At 41.6% G+C, this 23,895-nt stretch overlaps 1 protein-coding gene across 15 annotated transcripts in view; it reads right to left on the reverse strand.

Annotated features, from left to right (window-relative positions):
* The window catches only part of hspg2 (heparan sulfate proteoglycan 2), a 160,309-nt gene that overhangs the window by 35,908 nt on the left and 100,506 nt on the right, over nt 1-23,895 (reverse strand). For 14 of the 15 annotated variants that reach the window (XM_074642440.1, XM_074642436.1, XM_074642452.1 and 11 more), the window contains 18 exons: nt 21,544-21,614; nt 20,456-20,520; nt 20,205-20,345; nt 18,836-19,027; nt 13,321-13,413; nt 13,137-13,229; nt 12,634-12,864; nt 11,483-11,596; nt 11,242-11,369; nt 10,658-10,744; nt 10,429-10,487; nt 9,334-9,498; nt 9,080-9,190; nt 8,393-8,493; nt 6,550-6,730; nt 4,210-4,269; nt 919-1,041; nt 616-765 (listed from right to left, as the gene is read on the reverse strand). In XM_074642440.1, the coding sequence (XP_074498541.1) occupies nt 616-765; nt 919-1,041; nt 4,210-4,269; nt 6,550-6,730; nt 8,393-8,493; nt 9,080-9,190; nt 9,334-9,498; nt 10,429-10,487; nt 10,658-10,744; nt 11,242-11,369; nt 11,483-11,596; nt 12,634-12,864; nt 13,137-13,229; nt 13,321-13,413; nt 18,836-19,027; nt 20,205-20,345; nt 20,456-20,520; nt 21,544-21,614 (2,165 nt within the window). The remainder of the gene's footprint in view (nt 1-615; nt 766-918; nt 1,042-4,209; nt 4,270-6,549; nt 6,731-8,392; nt 8,494-9,079; nt 9,191-9,333; nt 9,499-10,428; nt 10,488-10,657; nt 10,745-11,241; nt 11,370-11,482; nt 11,597-12,633; nt 12,865-13,136; nt 13,230-13,320; nt 13,414-18,835; nt 19,028-20,204; nt 20,346-20,455; nt 20,521-21,543; nt 21,615-23,895) is intronic. The other variant, XM_074642443.1, reaches the window with a different exon arrangement.

Genomic DNA, 23,895 nt, shown 5'->3' on the forward strand with positions numbered 1-23,895 from the left:
GAAACGCCACTGCAGATACAGTATGGGCGAGAAGTTAATTTTGACTATTTTTCGCCGTCCAGTCTTGATGAGTCACATTCATACAGTTTTTCTAAGTGAAAAGTTTGACTGCATATTAGCTGAAATTGGTAGCATGCTAGCTGTGTAACATATAGAGTGCATGTGGTTCTCACAGCTTTTAACAAAATACTTCACAAAACTGCTAAATGTGGCGTCGAACTTTTCACTTGGAAATAAATTTATAAACAGAGCTGTATTACATTCATCGAAAAGTTATTACAGTGCATAAGGTCTCTCCGCCATCTGCCACAAAAGTACAAAATGTTCAACGTACTCAATGAAAATTACGGACTGAAAAAAAACGTAAGGAGGAGTTTTGCAAAAACATCAGAGCTCACGGAGGTTCCCATGAATGAACTTGTGGTTGACTCGCATACGTACACAGAGCTATGTGGAAACAAGCCGTAAACAAGTCTTAATAATCATTTATATTGTGAGGATTTGCATTTTGTCCCCAAAAGGGAGGCGAGTCCCAATAATGTAAGTGTGTAAACAGATTTACGTTCCCATAACATGTAATGCACATACACACACACACATAAACTCAAAGCATACTTTGGATAAAGAGGGAAACCCGCGCTGTGTGCTCCCCATGAGTGTTCAGAGCCTTGCAGGTGTACTCTCCTTTATCAGCTGGGTCCACTGCTGTGAATGTCAGTACGCCACCTCGAACCACAGCCCTGGGACTCATTCTGTTCCCTGGACCTGCGGAACAATCACACAGGTACACTCAGATCTGTGACTCTGTACTGGATTGAATTTGTCAAAAACATACAACAGAAAATGGCCTTTCCACTCAGATGACAGTGAATATACAGTAGCTCAACAAGGCCTGCACCAAACACTAACTGGTCATACCGATCCATTCGATGGCAGCGGTTGGGTTCCCGGTCACTGTGCAGCGAAACTCTGCCCGCTGGCCCTGCTGGACATTTAGCACCGAGGGAGTGACGGTGGCCACCGGCTGGGCCCCCTCTGCAGCTACAGGAGGAGACACAGCAGTCAGACACAGCTCAAACCGGAGAGTGAAACTTCCCAGAGGCACGTAGAGAAATAAAGCATGATAATGCGGACTGCTCTGTTGGTGCGGTGGTGAAGTGGAATATGAAACCTTGTCAGGAGTCTACAACCACTGCTTTGGCATTACATTAAGCTGTGGGAATACTTTTGGTTGTAATGAACTGATCAAACTGAGAAAGAGTGATGGCCTCTGCCCGACCGTGCCCCCACCCTCAGCTTTGGCAGTCTAGACCCTCAGAGCAGACCAAACAGATGAGAAGCGGCAGGCAGGCATTGGCATGGCCTCAGGGCATACTGCTGTCTGCGCCAGTTTGGCTGGCTGCTAGACTTCGTATTAAATCCCGTATGATCCCAGGGTGACGGAGCAAAAGAAAGGCCTCTTTCAGTAGGGAGGGAGGAGTATGAGGCTATCTAAGCAGGCTGAAAACCTCTGGGACTGCTCTAGTCTGGGCCCGACTTTGACTCTCTGACCTTGGTGACACCAATACTCCAGGGTGGAGAGAAGTTTCATCGTCCTGTAGGACAGGGGGCAGATATGGCGGGTTTAAGTCTACACTCAACACTCAACATCTAAGAATGATAAATGATTTGATTGTGGGTATACAGGTGTTTTGTAGAGTCTCTGACCTAATTAGTGCATCAGAAGATGAAAATGTAAGGCTTGATTAAGAAAACACATCATTTCTCACTTCACTAGTGCTATTTATCCAAGAGGATAGTTTGGGTTTTATCTGGCCAGGTTTTGAGTTAGCTGTTAGCCTCCACCCCAATACAATGGTAAATGGAATTTCATTTGAAAACAGAGAAAGATTTGAACAAGACTAGTCTACAAATACGCTACGTTTTGCTGGTATTTGGTCATAAACCAAAGTATTTGACAAAAACATACAATTAAAATTCGTTCTGAAGGGGTAATAAATGTGTGTATCAAATTTCTTGGTAATACATCAAATAGTTCAAATAATTGGGATTCATCTTCTGGGGACCACGAATGTCCGTACAAAACTTTGTGCCAATCCATCTTGTGGAGGTTGAGATATTGCACAACTTAAGTGAAAACTTTGACCTGCTGGTGGAACTCAATGAAAAGTCAGGGGATCACCAAATTAATTAGGATTCAACTTCTGGGGACCACGAACATCTACAAAATGTTGTGCCAAAGCAGTAAAGACAGATATTTCTAAATCTGGAACGATATAACTAAACTTTGCTTAAGTGTTGAGAAATTTCACTCAAATCCACAAATGTGGCGCTAAAGGAAAAGTCAGGGGATCATGAAAATAATTAGGATTCATCCTCTGGAGACCATCAATGTCCTTACAAAATTTTGAGCCAATACATCTTGTAGAGGTGAAAACTTTGACCTGCTGGTGGCACTAAATGACAGGTTACTGTAGGGGATCACCAAAGTAATTAAGATTCAACTTCTGGAAACCACGAATGTCTCTACAAAATGTTGTGCCAAGGTCAGTAAAGACAGATATCTCTAAATCTGGAATGATAAAACGAAACTTTGCTTAGTTGTCGAGAAGTTTCACTCAAAACCCCAATTGTGGCGCTAGAGGAAAAGTCAGGGGATCATGAAAATAATTAAGATTCATCTTCTGGGGACCATGAATGTTCGTACAAAATTTTGAGCCAATACATCTTGTAAGGGTGAAAACTTTGACTTAGGGGCGCAGCTGTAGCTCACCTGGCCCTTTGCTGCATGTCATCCCCTCTCTCTCTCTCTCTCCCCCTTTCAATATTACTCTGTCTCTATCTATTAAAAAAAACGAAAATGAAAAGTTGGGGGATCACCAAAGTCATTAGGATTCAGCTTCTGGGGACCACGAATGTCTACAAAATGTTGTGCCATGGCAGTAAAGGCAGAAATCTCTAAACCTGGGGAGATAAAACTAAACCTAGCTTAATGGCTAGATACCACCAGAGGTGAGGAATGAAATTGTGTTTTTTATACTTTGGATGTACAAAATATTTAACCTCTTAATGAGATAAGCAATATAGTTTGACTTACATCTATTAATATCATGTTAACTATTATTTAAAGTCCACTTCCATCTGTTTGACGCACTGAAAATAGGCCTCTCGCACTGGACACAAGTCTGCTACCCACGTTCAGCTACTATGTAATGAGGTTGTGATGGGATGTATTAAGCACAGTATGATGTTTGAAGCCCAGGTGACAGCTACTTCCCAGTATAGGGTGTTTCCTGAGCAGGAAAAGGAAAAGAGCAAAGTGCGAAGAGAAGGAAGAAGAAGGGACATCTTTTGTCTCTGAATGTGGAGACGCTGTAAGTAAGCATCTAGCTCCTGATAATGTAATAACTAACAGACAAAATCATTTGGTAAGACGTAATAAAATGTCCCTTCTCATGGGTTAAACCTGCTTGTTTAATACAGCATGTTGCTGGATAATGTAATCCAATTAATTTAGTAATTCTTTACATTTTGTTATGTTGATTTTTTTTATATCAAATTAAAAATCATGAAATATAGGCTTTTTTATGCTTTTGTACAATTTAGAGGGAAATGATCTCATAGTTCTATTGAGTAGTGTAATGGGTTGTAATTTACAATACCAGTTTTGAAGTACATTTGAAAAAATACTTTCTAATTTAAGACCTATAGTTACTGTAAAACACTGTTTGTGATCTTTTTGAATGATGGAAACTTGACTCAACATTCATGAGGAGCTGCCCATAAGAATGAACATGCACTTTTTCCTGCAGTGATGGACCCCAAGGAACCCAAAGAGCCTGGTAGGAGCCAGCAATGCTCATGTACAATCCAAGCTTCGACTCTTTAACAAAGGACAGGAACTTATAATATATTATAATATACTGTACTAATATACTGAAAACAAATATCCATCTTTAGCTCTAAATTCAACTAAAGACGCTGGCTTACGAAGAGCATAAGACAGCACAGACGCTCTGGGCCGACACGTTTGTAGAGAGTTTCTAGAGATGCTGCTTGGTTGATTGTACATGGGCGCTACCAGGCCACCAGTATACATCCATGCTGAGGAAGATGAGTGCATGCATGACACAGAGAGGGAGAGGAAGAGGCAGGTCCCTCCAGGGAGCCCGACTGGCAGAAAGGGAAACCATGCCCATGCGGACTTACGCTTTCCGTGTCCTTCAAACATTTCATAGGCTGTGTAAAACATCTGAGTCTGTGAGGCCTCTGGAGTTGTGGGAGGAAGGGAGGGAGGGGACAGGTAAACTGACAGTTCAGGTTTCAGGGCAACAGCAGTTTACCTCCCCCCCCCCGGAGACACTTATCCATCTCCAAATGTGGGCCGCCGTGGTTTTGTCCAATTGATTCCAAAAAAACATCACATGCAAAAAAAAAAACTTGAATTAAACTGGCACCAACTTGACATCAAGCACTTAAAGGTAGTTTTAACATCTGAGCTCATCATTTACTTGATGGTTGGTGCCATTTAGTTCATTACATTTTCACACTTACCTGCTGTGAAGTATGTTGTGTCCATTTGTTTGTAACAGTTCATGCTTATCTCACACTCTACACAAACCAAAAACAACAACGCTCCAAAATGCTTCTCATGCTGCAAATTGAAAATCAAGATGCACAAACACACACGTACACTCAAGGATCATGACTATGATGGAGAGATGGAGTTGTGCAGAGTAGCCACACACATGAGACATGCAGGTTAGTAGCGAGAAGCTGTTTTAAACATTGAAACACTAGTTTCCTTTAAGCTGTTATTAAAAAGCCAACATACAGCTTGTGGTTATCCTGACTTGATCAAATTAATATATGTAAATGAGCCCAATCCACCAATTAGCAAATCACTTTGATCAATTGTCATTATTTTAATCAATTTTCTTTTTTTCCACAAAATATTTTCACAGTTAAGATAAATACATTACAATGTGACATGTGTGCATTACATCAGATAGGTATTCTTTAAAAAGAAATGTAGAAAAAAAGAGTAAAATCTTTACAGAAGCACCTTTGGGTATATTTGCAATCATATAGCCTTTGAGTCATGAATGAACAAATAAAGCTAATGCAGTCATAAAAAATAATAAAAAAAGATTTTAAATGTGACCTGTAATTAAAGTAAGATGTTCTCAGAGATATATAAAAAAAAATATTTTCTTATAAAAACACTTGAAAATGCCTAAATTTAAACACACATCATGCAAGGTAATTGCGTTCATGTGGCCAATTCCCTTGAAAAGAAATTACCAGAAAAGAAAAAAAATTCTAACACTTCTGATATATTTGATTTCATCGAAACATTTCAGGATATCATATTTCAGTCAATTTAAAAAAAAAGAAAAGAAAATGTGCCAACAATATTGACAGGAGCTAAATAAAAAAGACCATAATATACAAATGGAGATGATTATTGACAAAATTAGGATTAAAAATATTTTAAAAAAAATCCCCTTTTCTTTTGCATTTCAAGCCAGATTTTAAATATTTTACTGACTAAATCTGACAAGTAACAATGGATACAAACAGGACCGACACTAAAGGATTGAATGAGGGATTATTACATCAGTATAACAGCATGTTTAGAAAGTGAATTCAACCAACTGCATGGCTAATAGCACCGTTTTGTTCATTCAGCAGACGGTAATTTCAGGAAGGAATACTGTACGGAGTGGAACAACACAAAGAAATCGGAGATAGTAGGGGTTCTTCCTACTTCTCCTCTCCTTCCAGATACACTGAAGTCCTCTTTGAATGTCAGTCGCAGAGTCACTAAGCACCAATCGTGGCGTCCACATTCCTCCTCATCATTATACACTACAGCTCAGGCATGAGTGGCCCCAGGAGAACCAAAGGTAAAGACACCAGAATCCAGCACCCTGCTAGTGAAACCTCTAACAGCAGAAACCAGCAACTCTACCAGTGATCAAGAAGCAACCGAACCACCACCGATTAATTCAACCCATGTGAACAGAAAAATATAAAGAGGAAAGAAAAAATCTGCTTCAGTAGAGTGTTAGCGGAAAGCATTACCCACAAATCACTTAACCGAAAGAGCGCTCATTTGGCCTCAGTGATTTTGAGTGCCCATTAGTTAAATCTGAAACTACATACTAGACCCCATATGTTATCTGGAAAATTTGTACAGTTTTAGTTTGAACCAAACCCACAAGCTGTATTTCTTCATTTAAAGTCAGGGTAAAGCAGTAAGAAGAGCTGGATTGGCAGTATGATAATAAGCTTATATGTTGCTATCTGAGAGCAGAAGGCAAAAGCATTGGGAGTTAGAACTGCAAGCTTATAATGCTGTTAACCCAGAGCTGAGTGTTTGTAGTGCATGATGGGAGATGCAGTAAAACAGGGAAGCATGCACCATCGCAAGCTGGAGGGGGACTCAAGTTTAGTGGGAGGGGAAACTACAGTAGTACGGGAGCCAGAGCTGGTAGGGTAGCAGGGGGTGATGGGTAATGGAATGTGGTGCCGAGGATCACGAACCTGGCACATAGAGGATGGCGTTGCCCTCGTCCATGGCAAACATGTTGGAGCCCGTGCAGATGTAGACGCCCGCGTCCTCAGGCTGGACGTTCTGAATTCTCAGGATGCCGTTGAAGTCCATGGCCCGGTTGGGCAGCTTCCCGTTGCCCATCCGTGTCCACACAAGGGTGTAGGCTGGCGACTATTGGGGGGCGGGGGGGGAGCAGATAAACATGTGTAAATCACAAAATGTATGCAATCTCAAACATGGGGGAAAATGCTCTTGTTGTTCGGCTGCAGGCCAACTATTCAATAAATCATAGAGATAGAATATCAGTAGAACGGATACATTCAAATCAACATAGCAGGATGGTCAGAGCGGCGGCTATATTATGCGTACCCATTGCATCCGCTGTAGCTGACTAACTTCCGTATAAACTGAACCGACTAACGGCAAGTCGCGGACTCACAGAGGTGAGGTTCTGCAGTAACAAATAAAACAAGCAACATCTCCAGACTCCGCCCATCCCTGTCTCACTCCAGCACTGAAATCCTGGTCCACGCATTTGTCACATCCCGGATTGATTACTGCAACGCTGTCCTCTCTGGCCTTCCCATCAAACTACTCAACAGACTTCAAATCATTCAGAACTCTGCCGCCCGGATCATCACCCGCACCAGATCCTCCAACCACATCACCCCCATCCTCATCCAACTGCACTGGCTCCCTGTTCAATACCGGATTGACTTTTAAAACCTTCTGCTCACCTACAAAGCCCTCCACAACCTCGCCCCCTCCTACCTCACAGACCTCCTTCAGGAGTGCACCCCCTACCGTTCCCTCCGCTCATCATCAGCCGGTCTTCTGACCTCCCCCACCTCACGCCTCAGCACCATGGGAGCTAGGGCGTTCAGCTGCACTGCTCCCAGGCTCTGGAACTCCCTCCCTCCACACATCCGGCAGTCTGACACTGTTACATCATTCAAATCCTTCCTCAAAACCCACCTGTTCAAACTGGCCTACTCTCTATAGTACCCGTCAGTCAATCATACGTGTCTGTACAAATATGTCTCTGTCATGTCCTGTTGTTTTTATTTGTTTTATCTGTCTATGTTTAAATTGATCCTTGTAAGGTGTCCTTGGGTGTCTAGAAAGGCGCCACTAAATAAAATGAATTATTATTATTATATTATTAGTCGTAAACATTACGAAGCATATAGAGCCAGAGTAAATGAGTCAAATTTAACAGCTTAATGCTTCAACCACACACTCTCATCACAGCGTGGGAAAGCACATTGCTATCGCAAGATGACTGACAACTTTCTTCGGCTCATTTTCTGTTGCCAGCGTAGCATGAAATTATGGTGGACTAACTAGCCAGCTGTCCGCTAGTTAGCTAACTAGCCATCTGTCCGCTAGTTAGCTAACTAGCCGGCTGTCCGCTAGTTAGCTAACTAGCCATCTGTCCGCTAGTTAGCTAACTAGCCGGCTGTCCGCTAGTTAGCAAACTAGCCGGCTGTCCGCTAGTTAGCTAACTAATTCCGCCATGCTTTAATGTTAAACTTGTAACAGAAAATGACCCTAACAGTAGGCTGGTGGCCACAACAATAGCCATATTCTTTTGTATTAAAAGAGCATATAGATAAAACATTTTGTTAAAATAACAGTTTAATATTTATTTTTTGATTTGCTTTCTTGCTGAGAAGATCAATACAGAACCTCTCTCAGAGAGTAGTATCAATCTTCTCGTCTAACTCTTGGCAAGAAAGTGAACAAGATGTTGGACTACTCTTTAAATTGTACAAATATTTCTTATAAAAAAAGAATAAATTTATCAAAACAATGATCATTGACCAGTGTTACCTTGCTCTTCGCAGTGCAGATGAAGCTGACGGTAGACCCCACCCTGACAGTCTGGGCTTTGGGCTCCTCAACTGTCACCTCAATGGCTTTCGATGGGACACCTGGTGAAATGCAGAGACAATGAGTTCATACTGATTGGTCATAAATACAGTTAGCGTATTGCAAATCATAAAATGAAAGCAAACTGATAAAACACTGTAAAAATAATAATCCAAAATTCTAATTACTGTCAGTTTTTATGTTGGCATGACACCAGTAGAACATCTTTGTACTTTATTATTTTTGCTGCCTTTTCTTCATCGATGAAGGTAGACATGGAATGTAAATGTAAAGCTAATAAACGGCAGCAAATCAGCCAAAATCTTAAAATGAAGCTCCTAATCAAACAGCCAGCTCAACATTTGTTGCAAGCAATTTCAATAATCAGTGATATCACAAGAAAAAATTTCAAATTCACTAGAAAAGCTAAAACAAGAAATATGCACACCTTATCCCAGCACCTTCAAAGCTCCAAATACCAAGAACTCACCACACCACAGTCAACCAAACTGAAGAATGAGGTCTTACATAATCCGTGCATGAGCAAACCCATGCGTTGAACCATGGATGGGATCTATTTAGAGTGCTGTAATAAGCAGCATGAGGGGAAAAACGTGTTCGCTAATACAACAGTGAGACCATACACACTTGTGACAACTATTTCAGCGCGGCTCCTGTTGGTGCTGCGCTGGTCTCTGCAGGTACAGACGTAGACGCCAGCATCACTCGGCTGGACGCTGGGGAAGTACAGCTCTGCTCCTGCGCACACAGATGAGCAACAGGTGTCGTATTCAGATTCAAACAAAAAGAAAGAGTGTACAAAACATTTTTTGGGGATTTCTTGGATCTACGGGATATGATCACATCTATCCATGGCCATGTGGTTGAAGTGTGTGCCCTACCTTGTCTGCGTCTGTCAGCACTGCTGGAGATGGTTCGTCCATCCTCTCTGGACCAGTAGAAATAGTGTGGAGGAGAGCCGGACACCTGGCATCGGAGAGTGACAGGGCCGCCCTGCGATGACAGGACCTTCTCTGGATAAACCTTCACCACCAGGGAGGCTGCAGCTGCACAGTGCAAAGGTCACAACAAACTCATCAGGAATACTCTGAGAATACCAAAACTAGAATTACCGCCTCGCGATTATATGCCTCCACCAACCAGTCAATTTGCGATTTATAGCCATGTTTGTCAAAAATGTCATCACCTCATCATTTCATCCTATTAGATATTTGTGTGAAATTGTCATAATTAGCATATGAATTCTTGATTTATCGCCAAAAACGTGTTTTGTGAGGTCACAGTGACCTTGACCTTTGGAAACCAAAATCAAAACATGTCATCCTTGAATCAAAGTGAATAAAATTAACTCAAGTCGTTCCTGAGATATCATAAGTGTGGGACAGACGTGAGGTCACAGTGACAGGTTGTATAGATATGAATGGTGATGACAGAAAAAAGTCACAGCCACAAAGCATGGTAAAGGAGACGGGGTCTGTGTTTCAAGACGGATCAGGCGGGTTGCCGACATCGCCGCAGACCTCTGACGCATTTAGGACGGTCTGCCCCGGTTTTCAGTCAGGCAGGGGACCCCGTCCCTCCCCAAAGGGAGAGAGGGCGCAGCGAGCACTTTGTCCACGGACCCGGGAAGCAGCGAGGTCCAGGCGAGGGGTGCTGTAAAGCTCACGGCCGGAGTCGTGGGCCACCCTCACCCCGGGCCTTTCCAAGCCGACCTAGAGCCGGTCGCGGTGCACTGACATGGAGGAGATGCGCCCGGCGAGGGCAAGCCAGCACTGGGGAGAGGTCCCAAGAGGGAATCCTCCCACACTGAGCGGTGACCCACCTAGTTGAGTCCCCTGCACAGATTGCGCGGCGCCCACCCGTTGAGAGGTGTAATATCATTTTTGGTTGATTATGAAACCATGGCGGGCCTAGTTAATGGCATGAACATGAGCACAGTTCAGTCACATTTCTACTGAAGCAAAATGTAGCCTCACCATCGTATGGACGACACTTCTGTCTCTCCTGTGGGTTGCCAACGTATCCAGAAGCACAACTGATGATGATAAAAACACGTGAGTTAAGTCAATGACAATGTTTCATCCAGCTCAAGTATTGATTTGATTATTGATTATTGACTGAGTGCAATTTATCAAAATGAACTACTTGAAAGAATTTCAGTAGCTGTTTTGACTCCCATCGAGAGAACGTGTTGGGTTATCTTACCGTTCACAGTACTGGCCGGTGTACCCGGGCTGACAGGCAGTGCACTGGTAGCCTCCATTTCCAAGGCTCTCACAGGTGGGAGAGAACCTGTTACATGAGTTAAACACACAGACAGGAAGAGAAAGGTTCAATATAAACCCAACCAAACAAGTCATTTAGTCTCACAGAAATCTTTTGCTGTGAATTGACTGGAAAAATCTATCCAAGAATATTTAATTCAGGAATTTCCATGACACAGCTATGAATATTGAGTATATATGAATATTAGAGTATAGCAAAGGAACACAAAGATGATTTCTTCAACACACTGTAGTTTTTTTTTTACTAGCACTGCTGGACAACAAAATCTGGATTTGTTAAAATTAAGTTAGTAAGGATTAAAAATCTGATGCTTTCAGTAGCAACATATAACATTTCATGTCAGTTGGCAGGAAGTAGGTCAATAACGGAAATTAATCAAACTCCTTAATTTACAAGACAATAGAATTAGTTGTATAAACCAGAGCAAGTGAGCCGTGCACAGAATTGTCTTGAGCTATTAATGGAGGTGGAATGTGACGTCTTGGTATGTGTGCAGTACTCACTGGTTGTCTGGGTCAGTGTGAGGACAGGCACAGTGCTGGCAGTCCTCTGGAGTACCAGCAGTGGGATCACCGAAAAAGCCAGGAGCGCACTGCTCACAGAGCTCCCCCTGGGTGTTATGTAGGCAGCTCTGGCAGGAGAAACGTATCATGTTTAGAGATCTGCCCATCTCAGCAGGGAGCTATACCGTAGCCACAACAAGACCAATATGAGCCATACGCTGATAAATGTAGTGCTTCGTACCGTGCAGATGCCAGTCTCAGGGTGGCAGGTGTCAGAGTGGCCATTGCATTCACAGAGCTCACAGTGGCCAAGGTATAAACCACCTCCAGTGCGAGTATATCCAGGTGCACAGTCCTTAAAGAGACATTATTAACAACAATTCAGAACTTGAATTACTGCCTCGCAGTTTACATCCACATCTGTCCAAAATGTCATCCCTTCATCATTTTATCCTGTTAGACATTTGTGTGAAATTGTCTTAACTGACCCATCCTAAGTCCCGCCCCTTTTCACTCTGTGCTCCAATAACAGTTGAGCAAGCTTGGAACCCGGCAGAACCTCAGTCAACTTTCCCCTTTCCTGTTGGGTTGTACATGTACTATATGCTACATCTGTTCAAAGGTAACATTACTATGTACGTCACATTACATTGTATATAGTTACAGTTAATACAAATAACTTTTATTTTGTATGCATTTTGGCGGTCCCTGTTGACAAAAGCAGTGTTTCTGAACACCAGAGTCCCTTTAGAAAACGCTCTCATTTTACAGCAGCAGGGTCGGACACCCGCACAGTCCTAGTTCTGGTTTTCCCAGTCCTCCCATCTTTCCAGCGGGCCCAGCAATATAGCCTGGGTCTCCAGCAACGTGGTGTCAGTCTTGGCTCCCAGCAGGGACCGGTGGAGGAGGAGACGCAGCGGGCACAGTGCTCTCCACCTCCTGCCAGAGGTCCGACTGCGGGACGCTGCTGGAGTTTGAACTGAAGGAGTTTGTGGTGAACCGGCATGATTTCATCTGATTTCGGCCCCAAAGTGTGCTGAGGTATGTTTCTTTTTGTCAAGCTTGTCCAACCTAGTAACTGTAACTAAAGGGGGTGGGACATAGGATCGGTCATTTAGCATATTAATTATTGAGTTATAGCTAAAAATATGTTTTGTGAGGTCACAGTGACCTTGACATTTGACCACCAAATTCGAATCACTTCATCTTTGATTCCAAGTGGACGTTTGTGCCAAATTTGAAGAAATTCCCTCAAGGTGTTCCTGGGCTATCGTGTTCACGACAATGGTACGAACAGACGCACGGACAAGTTGAAAACATAATGCCTCCAGTCACGGCTGTCACTGGCGCGGAGGCAGAAAAATTCAGAAAAATGAATAAAGAATAATTTACCTGGCAAGACAGTCCCTGGTATCCAGGTGGGCAGCGGCACTGCTCCACCTCGAGGGCCTGAGCCAAGCCGCTGTAGTTAGGCACCGCAACTTCCATGCTGATATCAGAGATACTGGAGGAGCGCATCTCAGTGGAGTAGGATGCTCGAATCAGGATGTCATCCAGGTCGGCCAGAACCATCATCAGGTGCTCTCGGGTGGCGGGCATGCCGTCAGGACGACGCCAGTTTTCCTGTGAAACAAAATGAACGCTTTACTCATGCAATAAGAGCACATTTATTGCTTAATTTTGTATTTTGTAATTAGAAATAAAAACAAGACTATTATTTATACATATTATTAATAATGTGATAATTTATTTATTCCTGCTGGAACATCTTTTTGCTTGCCCTTCTCTGGGTAGAAGCCAGAGGGCCGGTTCAGTCATAGATCACCTGAACAGGCCGGATGCTTGCTGATACACTTTGTGTTGATCATGTAACAGTGCTGTTACGAGCCTCTCACCTCTTTGAAGACAATCTCAAACTGCTGAGTCTCTCTGCTGCCCTGCTGCCTCCTCTGCCAGGGCTGCCGAGCAACCAGCGTGATGTCGTTACCCTGCAGGAACAACACTGACCGCTCAGTAAATGCTACAAATGCATGTAACTACGGGACAAGACAGTGAATCAGTATGAGGACATCCACTCACAATAATCTGGACGTCACCGTCATCAAGTAGTGTTCCTCTTGGACCAGCCACATAGGAGATGGTGTATTTAATCTTACCGCCGTAAGAACCCACCTAAGACACGGTTAGCAAAGAAGAGGCTTTAGATCTTTTGACAGGTCAAACTGTGCTGCAATTCCCTGGATGAAACATCAAATGTAGCACAAATCAAAGCCAGATGGTTTCTTAGAGCAACACAGAGTGTGCAGTCACATCAAATCCGACGCACTGAAAGGATGTGAAGAAGTTCTTTTAAACATGTGAGAGTTACCATGTTAACAGGATTTAGTTTAGCCGTCATGGGGAGTACTATTCAGCCTGTGAAAACATTTGTATAATGTCATCAGTGGATCCGGAGGGAGCGTTCTTAAATCTGAAAAAATAACCCTGATGATGTCATAGTGATGTCATCAGGATTATCTAAACTTGGGTTGAGGCTTAACATTTTTAACCTGTTTTAGAAACTAGTATGGCCCATGTACTGATCATGTTTTGCTTTCATTTATGCTGTTTTCTTCTTCTTCTCTCCCTCTTCTTTCTTATTGGCCCGTGGGGAAGTATGTTTTTATTATTAAGCTGAATAAGGGGAAGCATTATGATGACGGGGCCCCGCCATCTATTACAGTCTCACAACCAGCTTTCATCTACCTATTCATATGTAAGTACTTATTTTATTATAATACTATGCATTTCCTTTCTTTATGATCATGAGTATTATTATTCTAACAAATTTCAATTTATTTTCCAGTCACTTACATTATAGTTATTAACAATATTTTGTTTGTTTGACTGTTTCTACTTGCTTTTATTTTATTGTATTTTTTTCTTTCTTTCTTCTCACATAAAAATATTGCTTTTGGATTTATGATGTTATGGCATGTTCTTTGTTTTAGTCATTGATATGGTATGATGGAATGACTTTGTATTTTAAAAAACAAAGTACATGTATGGTTTAACAGAGTCAATAAAGACAAATAATAAAAAATAAAGAAAACAAACTGGAGGTGTGGGGTTTTAAAGAAGTGGGCATTTAGGATGCAGGCTGGCTCTAATGAAATATGCTATCCAGATGCATTGTGGGAATTGTAGGATCTAAGGTTTTTTGGAGCTTAACCCATTCTAGAGACTAAAAGACAAGATAACTAAGCTTCTGCTGCTATGATTTTGACGATTTTTGGTTTTTAGTGTTCTCCTGTGAGTCCCCTAACTTTATAAAGGCGCAATACTAAATCACTGGAGTGTCCCTTTAATGACACAGAAGACAATTATATGACTTCTGGCATTTTTAAACCTTCTTAAAGGTGCTATTGATAACACTGATAACATTCAGCCACTAGATGTTGCATTCTCCCCCGTTCCATTGCATTTACTTCACAGCAAGTCATTGTCAGGCACTTACCGTCAATCTCTGCCATTTATCCGTTTTTTTTCCACACTAACTGACGACCCAGAAATACCACGTGATACCAACGTCATTTTACTATTGGCTCACAAGCCTTGTTAGAAGTGGGAACCAAACATCAGATATCTTCCACAGAGATAAACAAAACATTCATTTTGGACCCATAACATTTTTTTAAATGATTAATTCACAATCCTAATAATTTATTTTCAGGAAAAGCCATACTTTTATTCGGCACCTTTCTAAAAGTTCTTTGGATGTGTTATTTTTTTTTTTTTATATTTGTCTACACAAAAATGTTATCAATAAGACCTTTAAATTAAATGTTAAATCATATTCAGCTAAGCAGGTGAAACCCAAGAGTAGTAAGGAATATTTGTAGTTTCTATTTCCAATTGTATGTGACAGTTGGAGTGGATTATAAACAAAAAAAAACATATTATACTCATGGTAACATGGCACAAGCCTTTCTTACTGATCTACAGAGGACACTTTGGAGGGAGGGCTGGAACAAAGTTAGGGGGCATAGGGAGTGTGGACATATGAAGGAGTATGAGGACGGGGATGAAGGGCAGTGGGTGGGCTGGAGGACACTACGGGTGCTGTATTTTCTGTGACCTCGAAGGGTTGACTAGAGGTCAGGATGGGACGTTCTCGCAGTTACCTTATCCCCTGTGAACTGTGCTGGGAGCTGCCAGTAGAGCAGATCATCCTGGTGCAAGCTGAAACCTTTGTAGACCAGAGCGTACTGAGAGGCAGAGGAGGAAGAGGAGGCATAAGAGAATAAGCCACAGATGGAAAGAGAGAGGCAGCGAGACTAAATAATAAGCAGGCAGAGAAGCAGTACAAGCAGGCAAGCATGGCGAACAGTAAAGCACGACAAGAATCTATGACCAGGACTATAGTGTGACATACAGCTAAACTCTTTAAAGTTCATGTTCCTCAGTATGCGTGCTATTAAAGGCTCCGCTGACAGTTTGATAACAGCATAGAAGTGGCGTCGTGCCTTCTCTGACAACTAAAACAACTGTCAATAATTTGAAAATGACAGCTTAACGTGCGCTTCACTAAGAGGCTGTTTTAAAGCAGACAACAGTTTAATGACAGAGCATTGTAAAACCTCAATGTTACTCCCAAGTGGACAATTACACTGACAGCACTGAGTGGGAGCTATTTGCTTACTGTAACAATGGAAAATACCACCCAGTCGAGCACTGGGATTGTGGAAATGATCTATTCTTTGGTAACTAAATATGTTCTGCATTACTTCAGTAGATCAGTGCTGAGTTTCTGAACTAAACATTAACTGGCCTGGACAAACTGAGGACAGCTGGTTGTTAATTAACTTTGAAAGCTTCACTATCAGAGACGGCGTTACGGTTTCCACTGAGACATGAAGTCAGCCAGTCAGTCATGCTACTGTCTACCTTGCCGCTGTCCCCAGAAGCACGAGCAGAAGTCTTGCTCAATGTGTTCTTGCTCTGTTCGATCCGCCGGACCCCAAAGAGAAAAACCAGAAGTCACCAATGTGACGAGGTACAAAAAAGCTTGTAAACCTCTCGCAATCTCTGACAGAGTCAGTGTACCTGCAGATGGGGAGAGTGGCCAGGGGAGTAGGGCTGGGGTCTGGTGGGTCTAACTGAAGAGGAGATACCAGATGGAGGAGAAGGGGGGCTCAGGTTACGCAAAGACCATCGAGAGGAAGAGGAGGAGGAGGAGGAGGAAGTTGGGATCCGAGAGGAAGAAGAAGAGTAGGAGGACGAAGAGAAAGAGGAGGAGGATTTAGAGGAGGAGGGAAAGAATGGAGGGGGACCAGCTCGTCTGTTGGAGAAGTTAGAGAAGAGCGCCCAGACCTCATCGTCCAGCTGTCTGGCTTCACCCTGGGGAGGCGGAAAAGTGGGGTACCGGAAATACAGAGGATACGTAACCATGGGAACAGTCAAAATGACGGAGACAGGGTTTAGAATTTCTACAACGATGCACGTCACTCTAAGAAGGTGAACATGCAGCGTCAAGCTTTTTAGCCTACGATGCTTGGATGTGCTGCACAACGATGTTTAGGCCCTGCTGAAGGAAACTGTTCTCACTTCAAACAGTCGACTCACACAGATGAAACACATCGGTAACACTTTATAATAAACATCATTCATAAATGGTGAATTGATAGTTAATTAAACCTAGTTAATAGTTATTTTCCTGTTAACAAACAGCTAAATAATTAATGTTTACTAATTATGAGTAATACTATAATTTACATTATTTTAACAGTTATATACATATATATATATATATATATATATATACGTAAGTATTTGTTAACGATTAAGATAGTATTTGTAACCCTTAAAGAAATTGTTTGTAAAACATCTATAAACATTACATAGACCGATATTTGTAGCACTTTGTCGATGGTTAATAACTGGTTTGTAAACCATCTATAAACATTATTTGAATACTACTATAATGTTGCAACTGATGATTATAATACCTTGTTAAATGGTTAATAAATACTTTGTAAAGCATCTATAAACATTATTTAGATTTTACAAATGATTTATTAAAGGTTTACAAATCGTTTGGTAATAATTAACAAATACTTAATATAGTATAAAAAATTTTATAACATGTGAAAACTGTTATTTTAATAGTTAACTATTGTAATCAGAATGTAATTGTTATCGTCTCTTTTCAGCTATGATACAATATAGAATGTATAAAGTAATTATTTCATATTACACAAACTAATGATAAAATAACAGAAATTATAGCTTCACTAATAATTAGTAAACATTGTTAATTATAATTCTGATGTTGGTTAACAGGATAACAACTATTAACTAAGTTTAATTAACCATCAATTTACCATTTATAACTGATGGTTATTATGAAGTGTCATCGACTTCTTGCGCTGTAGAAACTATCCTGAGACTTTGCAATTCAGACCTCTTTGTGTTCCACACACATGCAAATGCACACGTAGAGTCTGACAACATGCTGCTGCTCAGTGACCCTTCATCAAACCAAGGTGCTTCTCCATGCTGCTACATCTATCAGCGTGTTAGCTTATAATGACACAAACACTGTGCATCTGTGTGTTATTCCCATTAGACGTGTGAGTGTTGTCTTCGTTATAACAATCTACGGTGCACTTCATACCCAAAATACCTGGCTAGCTCTTTTGGATCTGTGGATGTCTTTACGTTCAGAGGCCATTAGGTTCCAAATGGAAGCATCCTGCCTCAGCCGCTCCTCCGGCAAGTACAAGTCGCTCTATTGATGTGGATAAAGCAAGCTCTTTGATCACTTTCCTTATCACTGAGCTGATGGTATTCGGGAGTGTTATGGCAGTGTTATTGGAGCAAAGTTAAACGGTATGAAGTTCTTTAATGGACCATTAATGATCAATCCGGCTCATGTGATGTGGAGCAGAACGCAATTTCTGTGTGCAATATACACTAAGATGTGAATGGTCAAATCTAAGAGACAACTTCAGCTGCAAACTGATATAAAACACAATGGATCTAACAAACACAAAAATGATCAAAATCACAAAACATGACACATATATATCCATAATGTATGGATATATGCACCACATAAAAAGCACAACGTATGGCATTCAGTATATCGCACAATGCCACATCAACAGTTATTTCAAACATGCCAAACAGCAAGATCAGTCCCAACATGACGACCACCGACTGGCGTTACTGTACCTGATCTGCTCGTTTTGTTCGAGTAAAGACAGAATCTTTCTATAGAGTGCAGCGGCAAACACAAAGAAACGGAGAGCTATGTTATGGAAGTGGACACTGTGCACATTATTTTACTCTGTGAACACACAGAGTTAAAGAGATGAAGCAAAATGTAGCAACGGAGGCAAAGAAGTTGTAGACAGACCGAAAAAGCAATCAGCTTGAAAAGAAAGATGAGATTTGAAATAAGACGAAGCAGAAAAATGAAGACAGCAATAGAATGAAAGTGGTCTACAAGTTTCTGACTGCTCAGCCCCTTATGTACAGCAGTAAGGGGCTCAAGGGGTTGCTTGGGCTCCTTCCACTGATTTAGCCATTGTATGTACTCTTTGATGCTGACCTTGTCTCCCTGGTAGACCCCTGGAAGCTGCCAGTAATGAGGCTCCTGTCCCAGGTAGTCAAAGTTGGTGTAGGACAGCTGAGTGCCTTCGGTGGAAACCTCCACAGTGAAACCAGTGGCGATGCGGTTGGTGCGTTGACGGTTCACCAGAGCGAATCCCTGGAAGTTTCCTGGAGAAAAGACCGAAGAAACCTGCAAGAGCACACACATACAGTAAGATACAGTTTGAGATTGGAAATACGGCTCGCTTTGCTGGGAGCATGACCATTGTAGGGAAATACGCAAAGTCAGTTTTCATGAGGACTAGAATTACCGGCTCGCAGTTGTATGCCTCCGCTAACCAGTCAAGTCAAAGAACGTATATATTACCAAGAAGCAAAGTCAATTGTTTGTTCCATTGCAACATCAGCGCCCAGCAGCGAAACGACGCTTCCGCCATTTTGGACTGAAAGCAACGACTGGACGCCAGTAAAACGTCCGCCTACAAAGCTCTGTACAAAAGTAAAACTAAATTATTTCTATTCGATCGTCATATTCTACCCAAATGGCCTGTGTTGAACAATAAAATACTATAAATATAATAAGCGTTTTCAGTCCAAAATGGTAGCAGCAGCTGATGTCAAAAACAAAACGAAAAAGACAGTTTTGTCATTTTGCTTCTTTATTCTTTGGTCAAGTTGCAGTTTACATCCAAGTCTGTCCAAAATGTCATCACTTCATCATTCTATCCTGTTAGATATTTATGTGAAATTGTCATAATTAGCATATTAATTCTTGGGTTATGGCCAAAAACTTGTTTTGTGAGGTCACAGTGACCTTCAGTTCATCCTCGAGTCCAAGTGGACGTTTGTGCTAAATTTAAAGAAATTCACTCAAGGAGTTCCTGAGGTATCACGAGAATGGGACGGACGTAAGGTCACAGTGCCCTTGACCTTTGACCACCAGAATGTAATCAGTTCATCCTGGAGTACAAGGGGATGTTTTTCAGTCAGTGTCTGGCCAACACCACTGAAAGATGTGATCTCACGTGGGCATTTCAAAGGAGAACATACTGGCTGTAGCATTGTTGTCGGAGAAGCCAATATTTCATGTTTCCTTAATCTCTGATGACATCTCAAGGTTATTTTATGACTTATTACAGTAAATACATTACATTTTGGTCTTTTAAGACTGGCGGGATGAGGGCGAATTTAGACCACACACATCTTTTGGTTTTTAAATAAATGTGTAACGCACTTGCTGATATGATCTTTGCTGCGGCATAGTGTCTTTATCCAGTGCAAACTTTACATTGGGTTTGGTTGTTCAGAGGTATGAGCCATTGCACTGTTGCTGTGTCATTGTGTCATGTACGAGTTAAAGGCCTTACCAGGTCTCTGTAGTGGGTGGAGCTGGAGCACTGCTGGGTGACTCCCATACAGAAACAGGACAGGCAGCCGTCTTTGTTTTCTGGGCTGAGGTGGAAGGTTCCAGACTTGCAGCTGGAGCAAGATGGGTCTTCAACGTTCATCTGCAATACATTATCAAGGGAGTGAGATACAGTCCATTTGAGTCTGCCCTGGAAGTGGGAACGAGGATACAAAAGATAACAACAACCAGTAAGTTGGTTTGTTTGATCACCTTGCAGCGGCACACACCACCATTGCAGCCTTCACTTCCTCTTTGGTCACAGTTATAGCAGTTACCTGTAACAGGACAGTAGACCAGGTATTTACAGTGTGTACCAGCTCTCTATTTAAAGACACTCTGTTGAATCAATATTAATGATATGAAAGGAATCTTTGCAACTTTTGTTAACGGGATAGTTTGGGTGTTTTGAAGTGGGGTTGTATGAGGTACTTATCCATAGTCAGTGTATTACCTACAGTAGATGACCGTCAGCACGCCCCCAGTTTGGAGAAGCAGACAGGAGTTACCGCACGGGAGCAAAGCAATGTGCTGTGGACGGGGCCGGCAGCAAAACGTACTTTAGTCACCTAAAAGAATCAATATCAGTTTAAGTGTACGCTATATTTAGAAAATGTTCAATGCTCTACCTTTCCGACGGGGAACTGAAGCCGTTGTATCCATCTGTGCTTTTGCCAAAACCACCAGACTCCATTGAAAAAAACTGTAGTTTTACCTTGCAGAACACAGGAGTTGCTGCAGTTAGTTTACTTGTGTTATTGTGTGACTTTAGTGATATCGAACTAACCAAATTCACACAATAACACGAGCAAATAAACCGATCGAGGCAGCGGTAGACCAGCAACTCCCGTGTTCTGCGAGGTAAAATTACTGGTTTTTTTTTCAATGGAGTCTGGTTGCTTTGGCGAGAGCGTATATAAAGGCTTCTGTTCCCCGTCGGAAACATAGACTGTATAGCCGTCTCAGGGTAAGGTAAACCGGTGAAAATATTCTAAATATAGCGTACACTTAAACTGATATTGATTTTTTTTTAGGTGAGTCTTTCTTTTAGGTGGCTAAAATAAGTTTTTCACCCAGCCAACCACAGCAGTACATTGTTTTCCTCCCATGCGGTAACTCCTGCCTGCTTCTCCAAGCTGGGGGTGTGCCAACTGTCATGTACTGTAGGTAATAGATTGACTATGGATAAGTACCTCATACAACCCCACTTCAAAACACCCGAACTATCCCTTTCAGACAAAGAATAGACCAGAAGATGGAACAATATCTGTCATGTTCCTGAATCAAAACACAGTATGTACCATTGACTTCATTGTTGCCAACATTACATCTCTGTCCAAGGAGTGGGTTGCCAGTGTATCCTGCGGCACATCTGAAATAAAAAATAGACAAGTGATTGAGTAAACATTTCCAGTCAAGGAGGATACAAGTTTTAACCCAAAGAACAATGAGGCAGGAAGCTGGGAAATCTGCAAGAGGTGATACATTTGATGAATCGTGTCCTTTGGGGAGTCATGTTGACCCCTTAACCACGAACAAAGGACTGACTCATTCAGACAAGGAACATACAAACTATTCTGTTATTCCGTCCAGCAAGTACTCATATCTGCACTAGTCTTATATTCACACCCAGCTTTTGTTTTCCCAGAGAAAAAAAGATCATGAAATATTGCTTGGAGATGGATGAAGCACAGCCGCAACTAAAACATTCAACATGTCTCAGATGTTGATTCCATCGCTCATACGAGTGTGATACAGCCAAAACTGAGGAACACCTTTGCGGAAACAGAAACATTAACAGAGAAATTATCACCAATTTAAAAAAAAAAGTCAAAATAAAAGCTTCACAAATACAAAACTGACATCAGAACAAAGCAGAGGTGAGTACAGATAGCTTTGATATAAAGAGCCGTAGAAGAAGACGCTAAGCTGCTAATGAGAGTTATTTCTGATATTGTGGCACAGCAAAGCAATACGCCTTCAACCCAAGCAAACAACGCCCCTGCCACCAGAGAAAAGGCTTATCCAACCACATATCTGTGCAGCTGCTGTCAGTCTTACCTCACCTGTCCTCTGGCAGGTCCGTCGGTCAACAGTCAACAAGAGGGCTTCCATGCTATGAACTTTGGGAAACCCTTTTCAAACTAACACCTGAGTCGTACAATAGATTCTAAGGTGTGGTTAACCCAGTCCTTCCAGTCAGTGTTGGTGGATAAATGTCATTACATTGGGTAATAAAAAAAATACATCAAAATAGATATGGGCATGTGAAAATGCTAAAAAAATGTCATAACTATATGCTACTAAGAAAGTACATACAGCTCATGATAAACCCAACAAGACAAACAATGTGCTCTCGCATCACATTCAAATAAAAATAAACAATCTCACAAACAATTTAAACTTTAATTTCTCGCAAAAATTATATAATTATCTTGGAAACTGTGTCTATGCATTCCTTACATTTCTCTATATGCTGATGATGTGACAGTTGTTCAATGAAAGATCAAACCTTGGTCTCGCTAGTGGAAATATTGGGTGTTCAGCATTTAATGCTTTGGTCTCGACGACTACTACTATTGCCATAAAAGTGACTATGGATAATCATGGTCCCCAGAAGATTAATCCAGTTGTTTTCATTTGCCTCCATCCTTTCTTTTAGTGCCACTATTGGGCAAAAATATAAAAATGTTAAGTATCATTTTCAGTAAAATGTCTTGCTCCACAGAGGATGATCCCCTTCAACTCTGGCCTCACCATGAGTTTTCTGGTAGCGTAACGATCATGTCAAACTAACTACTAATATTTAATACAATATATTTGACTTATGTAGAATAACTTTTACATAAGATTTCCAAAACAAAAGGCTGGATCTACTATGGTCACATTTTGTCCCCATAGGATTAAGTCCTATTGCTTTTGCTGAACTCTTGACCTTTTAACTACAGCTACCATCAGTCCATAATATCAACTTTTTATCAAGATGCCTCATAACCTAACTGGCAGGATGCCATGAAATTGGCTGAGCACGTTCATGCTCCCAAGAGGTTTTATCAGTCAGAAAGAGTCTACAGTCATGCTAGCAGCTCTGTGACGCTGTTCTTAGGCACAGCTGTGCTTTGAGCTAAATGCTAGCATACTCACAATGACAATGCTAACATGCTGATGTTTAGCAGGTACAATTTTTACAATGTTTACCATAGAGAGTGCTACAGGAATGAGTCCTAAAACCCAGAAATGAGTTCGCATTTTAGCACCTCTGGTTCCCTCGTCTGGAAGTCAATGGGTTTTTTGAATGGGTTTTTATATAGATGCCTGAAATAAGGTCTGTGGTTAACACAAGCTTAAGAGATTTAAAAAAAAAATTCCACGACATAAAATAAATCAATAAATATCCCACTCCTGAATTTTGAAGCTTTTATAGGTCTTAAAAAAGGCGGTTGCTACCAAATGACTAAATGATACTACAACACATCATCACGCCAACACGTCCGCCTCTACAGCCTCGTTGTGTATACTCACACTCATGTGACCGTGGTGTAGTTAGTTCATAGCCTAACGTTAGCATTTTACTTCTGGGGATTGCGGTCACACTTCAAAAATCATAAAAGTGGTGTTAGTTTGTGAAGATTACCGTACGGAACAAAACGTGT

This window comes from Sebastes fasciatus, chromosome 8 (assembly GCF_043250625.1).
Source record: "Sebastes fasciatus isolate fSebFas1 chromosome 8, fSebFas1.pri, whole genome shotgun sequence".
Taxonomy (NCBI): domain Eukaryota; kingdom Metazoa; phylum Chordata; class Actinopteri; order Perciformes; family Sebastidae; genus Sebastes; species Sebastes fasciatus.